Source organism: Rhipicephalus microplus, chromosome 5 (genome assembly GCF_043290135.1).
Source record: "Rhipicephalus microplus isolate Deutch F79 chromosome 5, USDA_Rmic, whole genome shotgun sequence".
Taxonomy (NCBI): Eukaryota; Metazoa; Arthropoda; class Arachnida; order Ixodida; family Ixodidae; genus Rhipicephalus; species Rhipicephalus microplus.
The window spans coordinates 13,066,935-13,079,927 of NC_134704.1; the positions used below are offsets into that span (position 1 = coordinate 13,066,935).

Genomic DNA, 12,993 nt, shown 5'->3' on the forward strand with positions numbered 1-12,993 from the left:
CTAAGCAAGCTATCGTGAAAAGTTTCTGTTCTTTCAACTCTGTTTGCAGAATATATAGAGCACTCGATTCTCCTATGCCCTTATACAACATAATCCGTCTTGCCAAACGTGAGTATGCGTCTGTTATCTTGAACAGCCTTAACAAATTTACAGTAACACCACTGAGCGAATACGCAAAAAATGCATAAGCGTATACAATCAACCCTTTGCTAGAGGTGACCCCGGGTCTGGTTCTAAAACTGTTGTATTATTCTGAGTGCCACCACTTCTCTACCGACAAAATCATGTCGATGCTGATGTATCATGAAATGCAGACGCAGCGGTTGGGATCAAGCCTGCTGCTCAGCGGCTGAGAGCTGTAACCACTAGGCCACCTAAACAATTCCGTTTACCGAAGCAACTTAATGTCCTCTTTCTGATAAACAACTGCATGCTTCGCTGCACGGCAGTTTTTTCCATTATTACTATGCTTCAATGCATCGCCTTGCTGTATTGTGGTAAGGCTTAATAAAGCAGTTCCTCTTTATGGAATGCAGATGAAACCTTAGCTTTGTGAGCCACGCATATTTTCAGACACACTCGTTTTTCTTCCATGGCTTGACACAGCCATTCAGATTGAATGGCCTGCTGGACAGCATCTGCCAAAACAGTGCCATTCGAAAAAGCACACTTGTAGTGGCTCAGCACTCAATATGCTTGCAAGTAAACTGCAGTTATTTATTTTTTTTTAATTTTTATTTAAGGAATACTGCAGACAGTTTTTCACCATCCTAGCAGGAGAGGGTTACATAAGGTTCCTAACACAGAGGTCAAAACTAGAAGAAGTCGCAGCGCGCACGCAGTCAAAAGGCAGTGAATTCCAGTCTTCAATGGTTCTTACAAAAAAGGAGTACTTGAATGTGTTACTTTTAGGAGCATATGGTCTTACAGTTTTTGAATGATTTAACTTGCTTGGTTCATGTACTAGAGTTGGTTCATGTACTAGATGGTTCATGTACTGGTTGGTTCATGTACTAGATTTCTATGCTTAAATGTCATTTCTAAGAGAATGCAACAGCTGTCAGATAGAGAGCTTAGATCAATTATCTCTCTTATATGAATTTTATTTAAGGCAACATGTTAGTTAATGGGAGATGCGAGTCGAAAAATCGAAGTTTTTCCAAAATTACCTATTTTTGTTTTCATTTGTATTCATAAGTTTAGCTCCTCTACTTTCTCGACAAAAAAACTGAAAATTGTAATTAAACTCAAAGTAGGTTAATATTGCTTTTGAAAAATACAAGGTGGCTACTAAAAACTAAGACCTCATTGTCTAGAGTCCCCTAAAAATTATCACCTGGCTGCTTGCCATTGCGTTTTAATATAAGGAGTTCACTGAAGCCACATGCTCAAATAACAATGATTGCCAAGCTATTATAATGGAATGAATTACCTTAAAAGCATGTCTTTTCTGCATAGATGACCTTTCACTTAAACCTTTAAAATGAATTTTTCTCATGATTCATTTTTGGGCAACTTCCCGAGTTTGAAAATCATGTTCTTGGTACTTCTGATAGCCCGATTCAGATGAAAATTTGCCCACATTTTCGTTAACGTGTGAAGGGTGCAAGCATTTGATTTAAAACTTGATATTGCCTCTATAATCATTACAAACCCAAAGTAAGCAATTAGTATGTGCAGAGGATTCTAAGAATTCTCATATTACAATTTTTTGTCCATTAAAATTTTTTACACGTTTTATTGATAGTTATTTGCATTCTACAGTTAAGGTAGAGCAATTTGAGCTATTAATGGCTCAGAACCATGAACCTTTAGAGGCAGAAAATATTTGTCCTAACAAAGCTATACTTTACACATTGTCATATGCATAAAAAGATTAGTACTGTGCAACTTACTATGAAACTAATTACATATTTAAAATCAGCATGAAAGCTTATATATACAGCTAAAATTTCGTTATCCTTCACTACAGATTAATGCAACTTCCCTTTTCGAACTGCATCTCTCCTTAAAACGGCACGTCCAATGGGAACAGTAAATTTGGTCGGAATGTTCAATTCTTTAATTATTGTTATTACTGTTTCGACCATGTTTTACATCATGAAATATTAGACCAAATTAAGCAGAAAGAGTTGAGGAAAAAATGCATTTTGTTTGTGTGCTGCCATCAAAAAATATGAGAAAGTAGGCCTTTAGAAAATGTAAACTGCAGCTTTTCCTTGGCACAGTAACACCGGATTGGTATCACCACAAAGTGGACAGATGGGAGCTCAGGACATTGGGTATATATAGGGTATATATGTGGATTTAAATGAGGGAATGCCAGTCAGCACCACCAGTAGCCACTACGATATTGGAGCACTATTTGGTTTGCCTGTTCACATCACGTAGCACATTGTGTTATTACGAGCTGGCATCTAACCAATAATCCTGTGCATATTACCTGAAGGCATCAAGTCAGCCATAACTAGACCCTCGCTATGAATGAAGGAAAAAAGCATAAATTTAGGGGTTCTTTTTTCTTTGTCAGAAAGATATTAATGAAAACACGCGCTGTTGTAACAGAAATTATAGGGTATGTTATTACAAGTTATTGTAATGTAAATGTTAAGAAAGAAAAGTGGACAAAAACTTGTAAAAAATGTAACACTGACAGAGACCTGTCCCTGCCAGCAGCAAGTTATCTTTTCGTTCATTTTTCTTTTTTAACATTTACATTACAATTAATTTACTAACATCCCCTGTACTTTCTGTGGTATTATTGTGCATTAGCTCTCACGAATATTATGTCAAAAAAAAAAAAAACTAGCCCTTAAATTTACGCTTCTTTCCTTCTAGTTTAACTGGTGACTGTAAAGGACTGCCTTGCCAACTACAGGCTGGAAGACTTATTTAGAGATCATGTTCCCTCACAAAGCCAAAATATAGCTTCATCAAAAATTTCACATCCCACAAACGTTTGCTGTTAGCTGTACTTGCCTCACAGGAGTTTGATTGAAGCAAGTCTTAGTTAACGTCTCATCAAGCTGCATAACCATGCCACTATAGAGGTGCGCCCTGCAACAGGTACCTTATCTCCTCAAGATGAGTGTAGTCATCTTCACGCATGGCCAATTGGAGCCGTACCACACTTTCTCGAGCGGCAAGTGGCGTGGCTCCTTCAGCAATGGTTTGTCGTGGTGGCTCACCAGGACTGTTGAGCAGGCTGTCATTACTCAGCTCCTGGGTTCCGCCATAGTGGCTCAGCCAGGAGAAATCACTCCCGGCCCCACGAAGCAGGGCATGCCCTGAAGGTAGAGCATGCCGTAATCGATTGATTAGTCTAGCGACTCTTTGCAAGACAAGCCTAAACCTTTGCTCTCTGTTCCATGGTGAGAAGCTTGGCAATCCAGCCATTATGAAAATTGAAGGCAATATTTTGATATAGTAGCATTAGAAAGCCACAGTTTGCATTAATTTTATTGGTTTTAGTTCTCGAAATGCATCACGCACTGACCTCACCACATTTCAGCCCTTTGACTGCTGGGTGTTTCTCGATGTTTGAGAAATTCAATTCCTGTTAAGGTAAACCAAGTTTTAAATTCAAATGCAGTAAAATTAGCTCAATGTCTTTCAGGCCTGAAACTAAATTTATCAGTAGCTTTAGTTTAACCATTCTACCCTATTTTTAAGCTGTATGTGAATATTTTAATGTGCATGAGACCACTGCAAAGAAAAAATTATATTGATAGCAGTAAGCAATCGTATAGCATTCCCTCAAAGAGACCCCGAAACATTTTCTTGAAGTTTTGTCAGTGTTTAGGCTAGAACATCATCAAACCATTCACACCACAAATTTAGTGGCTGATTGTGTACCAGGGCTGATACGGACAATTATATTGACTTGACGCAATATCATATTATATTGACGCAATATCATACCAGATTAAAAAAAAAATCCGCGTGGAGATGGAACTGCATTACGAGGCCTGGGGTGCGGCCTCACCGGTAACCACCGCCGGGAACGCACTCCCTCACCAGAGAAGGATTGGCCACCCTGGTGCAGTATCTGGCCACTACCTCCCACATGCATACGTCAAATAACTCACGGCCCTCAGTCCCCAGCAGCTGTGAAGCAACTGACCACGGCGGCGGTCAGATCTGCAACGCAGCAGAGGGTGCTAAGAATCTCTGGATCCGGACAGGCCGCCATTATAACCTGAACTTGGCAACGTTTAACGCTAGAACCTTATCTAGTGAGGGAAGTCTAGCTGTACTGTTCGAGGAGCTGGAGGGTGTTAAATGGGATATAATAGGGCTCGGTGAAGTTAGGAGGACAGATGAGGCCTATACGGTGCTACAGAATGGGCACGTCCTTTGCTATCGGGGCTTAACTGACAGAAGAGAACTGGGAGTGGGGTTCCTTATTCACAGAAACATAGCTGGCAACATAGGGGAATACTATAGCATTAATGAAAGGGTGGTAGGTATCGTCATTAAGCTGAATAAAAGATACAAGATGAAGGTGGTACAGGCTTACGCGCCCACATCCAGCCATAATGACGCTTCAGTTGAAAGCTTCCATGAAGACGTGGAATCGGCAATGAGTAAGGTAAAAACAAAGTATACTATAGTGATGGGCGACTTTAATGCAAAGGTAGGGAAGAAGCAGGCTGGAGACCAGGCAGTAGGAGATTATGGCATCGGTACTAGAAACGCTAGAGGAGAGCTACTAGTTGAATTCGCAGAACGCAATAATTTACGGATTTTGAATACCTTCTACCGAAAACGAGGAAACCGCAAGTGGACATGGAGGAGCCCTAATGGCGAAAATAAGAACGAAATAGACTTTATAATGAGTGCACACCCAGGCATCGTGCAGGACGTGGAAGTGGTTGGCAAGGTACGATGCAGTGACCATAAAATGGTACGGTCTCGAATTCGCCTAGATTTGAGGAAGGAACGACAGAAACTGATACGCAAGAAGCCAATCAATGAGCTAGCGGGAAAGTACAGGAATTCAGAGTCTCGCTTCAGAACAGGTACTCGGCTCTTAGTGAGGAGACCAACCTTAGCATAGATACAATGAATGATAATCTGACGAGTATCATTACGGAGTGTGCAGTGGAAGTTGGAGGCAGGGTAGTTAGACAGGACACTGGTAAGCTTTCCCAGGAAACGAAGAATCTCATTAAGAAGCGTCAAATCATGAAAGTCTCAAGTACAACAGACAAAATAGAACTGGCAGAGCTTTCGAAGCTGATTAATAGGCGTAAGGTATCTGATGTAAGAAGGTATAACATGGAGAGAATTGAACACGCTCTGAAAAACGGAGGAAGTGTCAAAGCAGTGAAGAGGAAACTTGAGATAGGCAAAAATCGGATGTATGCACTAAGGGACAAAGAAGGCAAAATAACTACCAATATGGATAGGATAGTTAAAATAGCGGAGGAGTTTTACAGAGATCTGTACAGTAGCCGGGACGACCACGACTTTAATACTATAAGAACTAGCAATAACCCAGATGACACCCCAACAGTAATGATAGAAAAAGTCAGAAAAGCTTTGGAGAGCATGCAAAGAGGCAAAGCTGCTGGTGAGGATCAGGTAACATCAGATCTGCTGAAAGATGGAGGACAAATTGTGTTAGAAAAACTAGCCACCCTGTTTATGAGGTGTCTCCTGACAGGAAGAGTACCAGAGTCTTGGAAGAACGCTAACATCACCTTAATACATAAGAAAGGAGATGACAAGGACTTGAAGAATTACAGGCCGATCAGCTTGCTCTCTGTAGTGTACAAGCTATTTACAAAGGTAATTGCTAACAGAGTAAAGAAAACATTCGAATTCAATCAACCAAAGGAACAAGCAGGATTTCGAACAGGCTACTCAACAATCGACAACATTCATAATATCAATCAGGTAATAGAGAAATGCTCAGAATATAACCAACCACTATACATAGCCTTCATAGATTACGAGAAGGCGTTTAATTCAGTAGAAATATCAGCCGTCATGCAGACACTGCGGAATCAGGGCGTCGATGAAGTATATATAAACATCCTGGAAGAAATCTACAGGGGATCAACTGCTACCATAGTGCTTCATAAAGAAAGCAACAGAATACCAATCAAGAAGGGTGTAAGGCAGGGGGACACAATCTCCCCAATGCTATTTACCGCGTGCTTACAGGAGGTTTTCAGAGGCCTAGAATGGGCACAGCTAGGGATAAGAGTTAATGAAGAGTACCTTAGTAATCTGCGCTTCGGCGATGACATTGCATTGCTAAGTAACTCAGGGGACGAATTGCAACTCATAATTAGGGAGTTAGACAAGGAGAGCAGGAAAGTAGCTCTTAAAATTAATCTGCAGAAAACGAAAGTTATGTACAACAACCTCGGAAGAGAGCCGTGCTTTGAGATAAATTATAATGCACTTGAAGTTGTAAAAGACTATGTCTACTTAGGGAAGGTAATAACCACGGAGTCGAACCACGAGATTGAAGTAACTAGAAGAATAAGAATAGAGTGGAGCACATTTGGCAAGCACTCTCAAATTATCACAGGTAGATTGCCACTGTCCCTCAAGAGCTTCAAAGGTATATAACAGTTGTATCTTGCCGGTACTTAGCTACGGAGCAGAAACCTGGAGACTTACAAAGAGGGTTCAGCTTAAATTGAGGACGACGCAGCAAGCAATGGAAAGCAAAATGGTAGGTGTAACCTTAAGAGACAAGAAGAGAGCAGAGTGGATTAGGGAACAAACGGGGGTTAAGGATATCATAGCTGAAATCAGGAAGAAGAAATGGACATGGGCCAGGCATGTAGCGCGTAGACAGGATAACCGCTGGTCGTTAAGGGTAACTAACTGGATTCCAAGAGAAGGCAAGCGGTTTATGGGGAGACAGAAGGTTAGGTGGGCAGATGAGATTAAGAAGTTTGCAGGAATAAATTGGCAGCAGCAAGCGCAGGACCGGGTTAACTGGCGGAACATGGGAGAGGCCTTTGTCCTGCAGTGGACGTAGTCAGGCTGCTGCTGCTGCTGCTGCTGCTGCTGATGATGATGAATATCATACCTTCCCTCTCACCCCCTGCCTCCAAAACTCATGAGGCTTGCTGGCATCGCTGTCGATCGCAGAGCTCTCATGAGTGCGCTCGACAATATGAGCTTTTACCAGTCTAGACCTTTGAGATGGTACACTGATAGGTTGCGCGCAGTCTCGGAGGCCACCACATAGTGCGTCCAGCAGCACGCACACGGTCTGGCAACAGAGACGAAGATCGCGGAGAGCTTCATATCTGCGCCGACACATTTCGCCCCCCTAACAGCCGATCTTACTTGCGCGCATTATACAGACAGCCAATCTGCTGATGTGCTCTGGCCTCATCAAATGGCCAGAGCGTGTCGCTCCGTGAATGGGCGGTTGAAAACACGTTTGGCTGTGTCGCAATGATCTGCAGCAACACACAGAGTCAAAGCTCTGTAATAAAGTACACAGTTTATGTAGAGAGCTCAAATCAGTCTCTAAATAACCTTTGTGACTGTGTCAACCGGCCCAATGTGTTTGTACAAAATCGCTAAAACCGTTTCAGGGTCCCTTAAAGTGTTCCGACATAATATGATGATGCATTTTCACATCCCTTATTGTGCATGCAGAAGAGCTGTATCGAGGCAACCTAGCTGAAATAGAATGAAAGGTACACCTGCCAGAGAAGGTGCCATCAATTTGTTACAAAAAAATCGGCGCTTTTTTTTTTATGGCATCATGACAGCCAACATGAAACACGGTTTTCTTATGAACCAAATACATTAGTGACACACAAAAATGAGGTATGAACTCACTGCAACATGCTACCTCTAGGCTAAATTTGCATGTAAGTTGAGAAGGGTTATGTGTACCATGGCACTTCTACCTAAAAGAGAATACCATGGACTAGCTGACTCGTCAAAGCAAAAATGACACTGTATTCCCCGACTTCTTTTTTTTTTGCTCAGATTGACACTACAGGCTAGCTTAAAAGATTGAGTGTAATAACCAATAAACGAGAAAACAATGAAATAGCAAAATTTGAGTGGCGCTCTCTGTCATGTTCTGTAGGTACCTCAATAAATGATGTCCGATCATTTGGTTTGATTGCTCAAGGGCTTACGGATGAAAAGTGAAATACAGAACTTTTGCAATAAATAAACGTGCAGACATGGGTCGGCGAACTCGCTCATGAGTCTACTCACTTGGACTTACTCAGACTCGGATCGAGCCATGAGCCTGAGTGAGTTCGGATGAATAGTATTTTCGTGAGTCTGAGTGAGTCCGGCTGAAAAAAATTTTTGTGAGTGCGAGTCTGAGAGAGTCCAAAGCGTAAAATATATTTCTTAGGTGAGCTTGAGTGAGTTCCACTTACTTTTGCCAACCTAAAGTCCTATCTAGTCATCTTCAGCCTTACTATCAGCCCTATCTGGATTCATGTTTATAATCACGTCTACTTACCAATACTATTCCTAAAGCAGTCTTGTCCATACAATCGTTTCAATATTAATTAATTAGAGGCGTGAGTCACGTAGGGGGTGCCCTTGACCTCTCCCCACAAATTATTTCAGGGAATTTTATCGTTATTATATCTTATGCTGTCACCTCTTCTGAGAAAAATGACGTCACTAGTTTAGAAGTTCTCAGAACTTGTTTTCGAAGATACTATGTGAAACGGCACCAAAATTACCAATTACATGAGATATTAGAGTTAAAGAGCATTGACACCATGGTCAAAGAAGCTAATTCTAGGCTCACGGACTGATGAGTCGACTCACTCGGACTGACTCAGTTTCAAATCGAACCGTGAGTCCGAGTCTGACAGAGTCCAGGTGAGTAATGTTTTGGTGAGTCTGAGTCTGAGTGAGTGCAGCTGAAGAAAATTTTCGCGAAACTGAGAGAGCTCTACAAGTTTTGCCGTCCTATGCGTGCAGTATGTCAGAGTTGCTGCTACATATTACGGCCACGGAGCTCTCAGATGCCCACTGATTCACAGGAATCAGCAGTCAAGGTGGTGACGTCAGGTCCTCCCTTCAGCACGGGCTATTCAAATTGGGCAGATGCACCAAGGATTTTCATTACACTTTTAGATACCAAAAAAAAGTTTACTTATTGGCATGCACAAAATGATGATACACTCAAATGCACGTAAAAACTTAATCCAGTTGAACTTAAAAGGGCCATCACACAGTAACCTAACAATCCGCGGTTTTCAGCTTAAAATTGAAGTAGAAGGTCTTCATACCTGTGCTTATATAAAAAATAAACTGTAAAAGCATATTCCAGTGCAAATTGAGCCTTAGAAGTCACTGGCTATAAACACTACCCACCGCCGGAGACCACCATTATGGCATGACGTGCGAGATGTCATGAGCTACATTGAGCAGAGTGGTTGCCTTACACTAATGTTTCGGCCACCGTAAATCGTTCAATTTTAATGCCACGCTGCAGAAAGCTGATACAGCCCGATTTCATGAGCAGCTGAGCACGGAACAAAATCGTTCACTGGAATGCAGACGCTCGCAAAGCAAGCAGCTTTCCCCGTCACGGCTCGCAAGTGCCACAGTGTTGCCCAATTCTTAGGATGCTCGCATGTTTATAAAATATTCTATTATAAACTAAGTGCCTGCCCTGTACACTAAAATCTCTCCCTTTTTTTTGTTTGTGTGTGTGTTATATGGCACTGCGGCACAATGCTCGCTAAACATTTCTAAAACTAAGGAGGTTACAGCCAGTGAGTATAACGTAGCAACCCTTTCTTGCCAGATAGTGCTCAGTATACATGCCAATGGCTGCTAATGGGGATCGCAGCGTGCGCGTTAACTAGAAGCCGAATGCTCCTGTCTCTCATTCCCCATTAGCAGCCATAGACATGTACATTAACCACTATTTTTTATTGTTCAACAACGCACAGAAGAAATCTCTCACCGGCACCACCTTGGAGGTCATAATGTTATACTTGTTACATACTACAATGGCTACGAGAGACAAACAGGTGCCTCTATAAAGAGCTTCGCCCCTAAAAATCAAAGCAGTGTTGTATTAGTAATGGATAATGAATAAATTAATATCTTGGTGTGCGTGCGTGTGCGTGTTAACCATCATAACACAGACTATGATCAGAATTTGGGGGTCATGACCCCTTTAGCATTTTCCTTTAGTGTTCCATTAAATGCAAAGAAGCCCCTCCAAAAGCTGACAGGCAATGGAAAGTATTTGCAAGCAACCTGGCAAAGCCAACTTGCTAATGTCTACCCACGAGCAGAACTGGTGATCCTTGGTTAAATAAAGCCTCATCATGCGTTGTGTACTTACGTTCTACAGCCCTGCCCACTTGGGCTAGGAATGATCGGGCGCCGTCCGTGGCTGGAAGCTCAAGCAGCAGTTTCCGACGCTTGTGGGCCACTTTCACATACATGTCAGCTCCGGCTGCACATAAAATCAGTCTCTCAGCGAGCCTGCTCCCATAAAAACAAAGTGCATTTCATCTGTGCAACAAAAAACAGACAAATGCTCTCAGTATAGCTTTGATGAGGACAAGTACACCAGTGACTTCAACATGGTGTGGAAAGCTTCACCGTGATGAAAGCACAAGCAGAGGAACAAACGACCACTTTTTCATTAACCACAACATTTCAAGCAGCACCGCCACCAGCTTTTCTTTTTCATTTAGTTAACTAATGGTCTTCCTTCCACATTTACACAAGCCATCCAGAAGCACAACATACAGATATTTAAATAATAATGCATAACGTAAACACTCAAGTTGACATATCTCAACACCCAAAATCTCATCCATGGAGCAATAGTGGAAACCATTAAATTTTCTCCTTTGACATTCAGTGATTTTCAAACCTCTCGATCTTTGCGCTAAGAAAGACGAACACATCCGAGAAGACAGGACAGGTGCTTCCTCATGTGTTCCCTGATGTGTTTGTCTTTCTTAGTGCAAAAATCAATGTGTTATGTACTCACCAACACACCCAACAACAAGTTCTTAAGTGAACTTAATCTTTACACATACGCAGCTAACAACAAAGGTTAGTTGCACCAGGAAAATATCATGACTGCTATGCTTACCTTTTCCATGTGAACAAGAGGTGTCTGAAATAAAACAAAGCAGTAAAAATTTAAATTAACATTTCTAGCGCACACCAAAATTCAAGCTTTGTTCACTGAGAAAAACCCCTCCTTAGGAAGTGCTGTGCAGTGGCCTTTTCTACGAATGAACATACCTGTGAGTGGAATATAGGCATTCTCTGGTGAAACGATCCATTGATTTATGCTCTGACCATATCTTCAAATATTTTTAATAACTTCAACTTAGCATAATGGCACATGCAGTACTTCTCATTGTGATTTGGCAAAAGTTACCACAGTTCAGAGTAGCCGCTGAGTGGTGCCAGCAACTGCTCTGAATGGGGGTAGGGTGCCACTGTCTTGCCCTGCTCATGTCCGTGTGTTGCAGATGACTTTTTAGGTAAGTTTAGATATATTACTTTTATGCAATCTATATTCAGAATCAATACTACTGTTGTGGCTGCCCATAGTGTTTTCCTGAAATGCTACGCCTACACAATCAGCCACAAGCTTCTGACATGAAGTATTGTTTCGTTAAAAAGCAAAAAAGCAGAAGTAAAGTTCAACTAATGAAAAATAGCATAGCATATGTTTAGAATAGCAGAAAGCAGAGTTAGTTGGAAGGTATTCATTAAAAAAAGGGCATGCAAACACAAACACAAGATCAAAGACAAGACAACACAAACACCCACCACCTTTATGTTTGCTTCTTTCTTGTGTCTGTTTGCATGCCCAGTCTTTTAGCATAAAATATGTGCTTTGTGAAAAAAAAAAAAAAAAGGCAAGCGTTACGAGTTGCTTAACATAAGAATAAACGATCGACTCGGGGATGCAGCTCTTCTTTTTGATGGCAACGAATACATAAACGGCATCAAGCATGACAGCCTCACTATTGCTCAGTTTTGTGTGGTCTGCGTCTGAAGGTTGGTTGCAGGTGTGTAGCGATGAACGCACCGATTTCGCACTTGAAATCTTGGTCGATGGGGAAGGCGTGCTCTGCCATGTAAGTCACATCGGGTGCACGCCCTGTCGATCCCACGCCTAAGCGAGGACACACGAGCAGCCTGAAAGCAAAACCGATCCCGCAGACCAATGTTTCGTGACGCTGCAAAGCGTGTCAAACCCAAACACTGCCTTAATCGAATCGGCAGCGTGTGGCACGCACTCACCCATGCGCCGTGTCCGAATGCTGCACCAGCAGCAACAATCGACCGGTCTTCACCCATTCTTGAACGAGCCCCGCCTCCAGCCACTGGCAAATTGGCGGTCGTCAAGCGATCATTCACTGTCGCAACAGAAGTGACCTTGCGCGGGAAATCGAATTCCCCAAAAAAAGGATACGGCCACGCAGGAGTCTCCCGGAGCAAGTGTGTCTTTCACGGCGGCCGGACACTGCGCACTCATGGCTGTTTATTCCCACGCGGCGGCAACGACTGCGAAACAATTGTCATGCCTCGTTACGCACAGGCGTTTTGTATTACACTTGTTTTGCTGCTTTTCGCTAAAGTGAATTAGCCGTGACCACCTGCCTTGTGACACGGGTGAATTAGACGGCGACACTGCGGAAGGACGAAACCTTCTTCCTCGCATGGCCCGGTCTCGATCGCTCACTCTCCATTACGGGGACATATAGTTTGGAGCTGAAATGCTGGCGATCCAAACAACGGCCGATGCGAGTCGTTGGTCCCACCTTGGTATTTCTGATTGTTTGCAGTTGACGTCCGTTACCCGGGAACTACATGCCGCGGCAAACTCTGCGGTCTCTCTCAGATCGCAAACCGATTTTGCCCTCTCGCAGCAAAATAAGTGCTCAAAAAGATTGCGCCTCTAAAACGATGATACGGCCATAAAGCACCATCGCGCTATTACGGACAAACTAAGCTACTTCGGAACATGTACTGAAACAA

At 42.5% G+C, this 12,993-nt stretch overlaps 1 protein-coding gene across 1 annotated transcript in view; it reads right to left on the bottom strand.

The window, feature by feature from the left end:
• Ocrl (Oculocerebrorenal syndrome of Lowe) overlaps nucleotides 1–12,762 on the bottom strand; it is a 42,717-nt gene extending 29,955 nt beyond the window's left edge. The window contains exons 1-7 of the mRNA XM_037426161.2: nucleotides 12,616–12,762; nucleotides 12,428–12,519; nucleotides 12,256–12,338; nucleotides 12,041–12,150; nucleotides 11,087–11,110; nucleotides 10,322–10,435; nucleotides 3,071–3,287 (exon numbers count right to left, since the gene is read on the bottom strand). Of these exons, the coding sequence (XP_037282058.2) occupies nucleotides 3,071–3,287; nucleotides 10,322–10,435; nucleotides 11,087–11,110; nucleotides 12,041–12,150; nucleotides 12,256–12,338; nucleotides 12,428–12,490 (611 nt within the window). The 5' untranslated portion in view covers nucleotides 12,491–12,519; nucleotides 12,616–12,762. The remainder of the gene's footprint in view (nucleotides 1–3,070; nucleotides 3,288–10,321; nucleotides 10,436–11,086; nucleotides 11,111–12,040; nucleotides 12,151–12,255; nucleotides 12,339–12,427; nucleotides 12,520–12,615) is intronic.
• Between the last annotated feature and the right edge of the window lie 231 nt (nucleotides 12,763–12,993).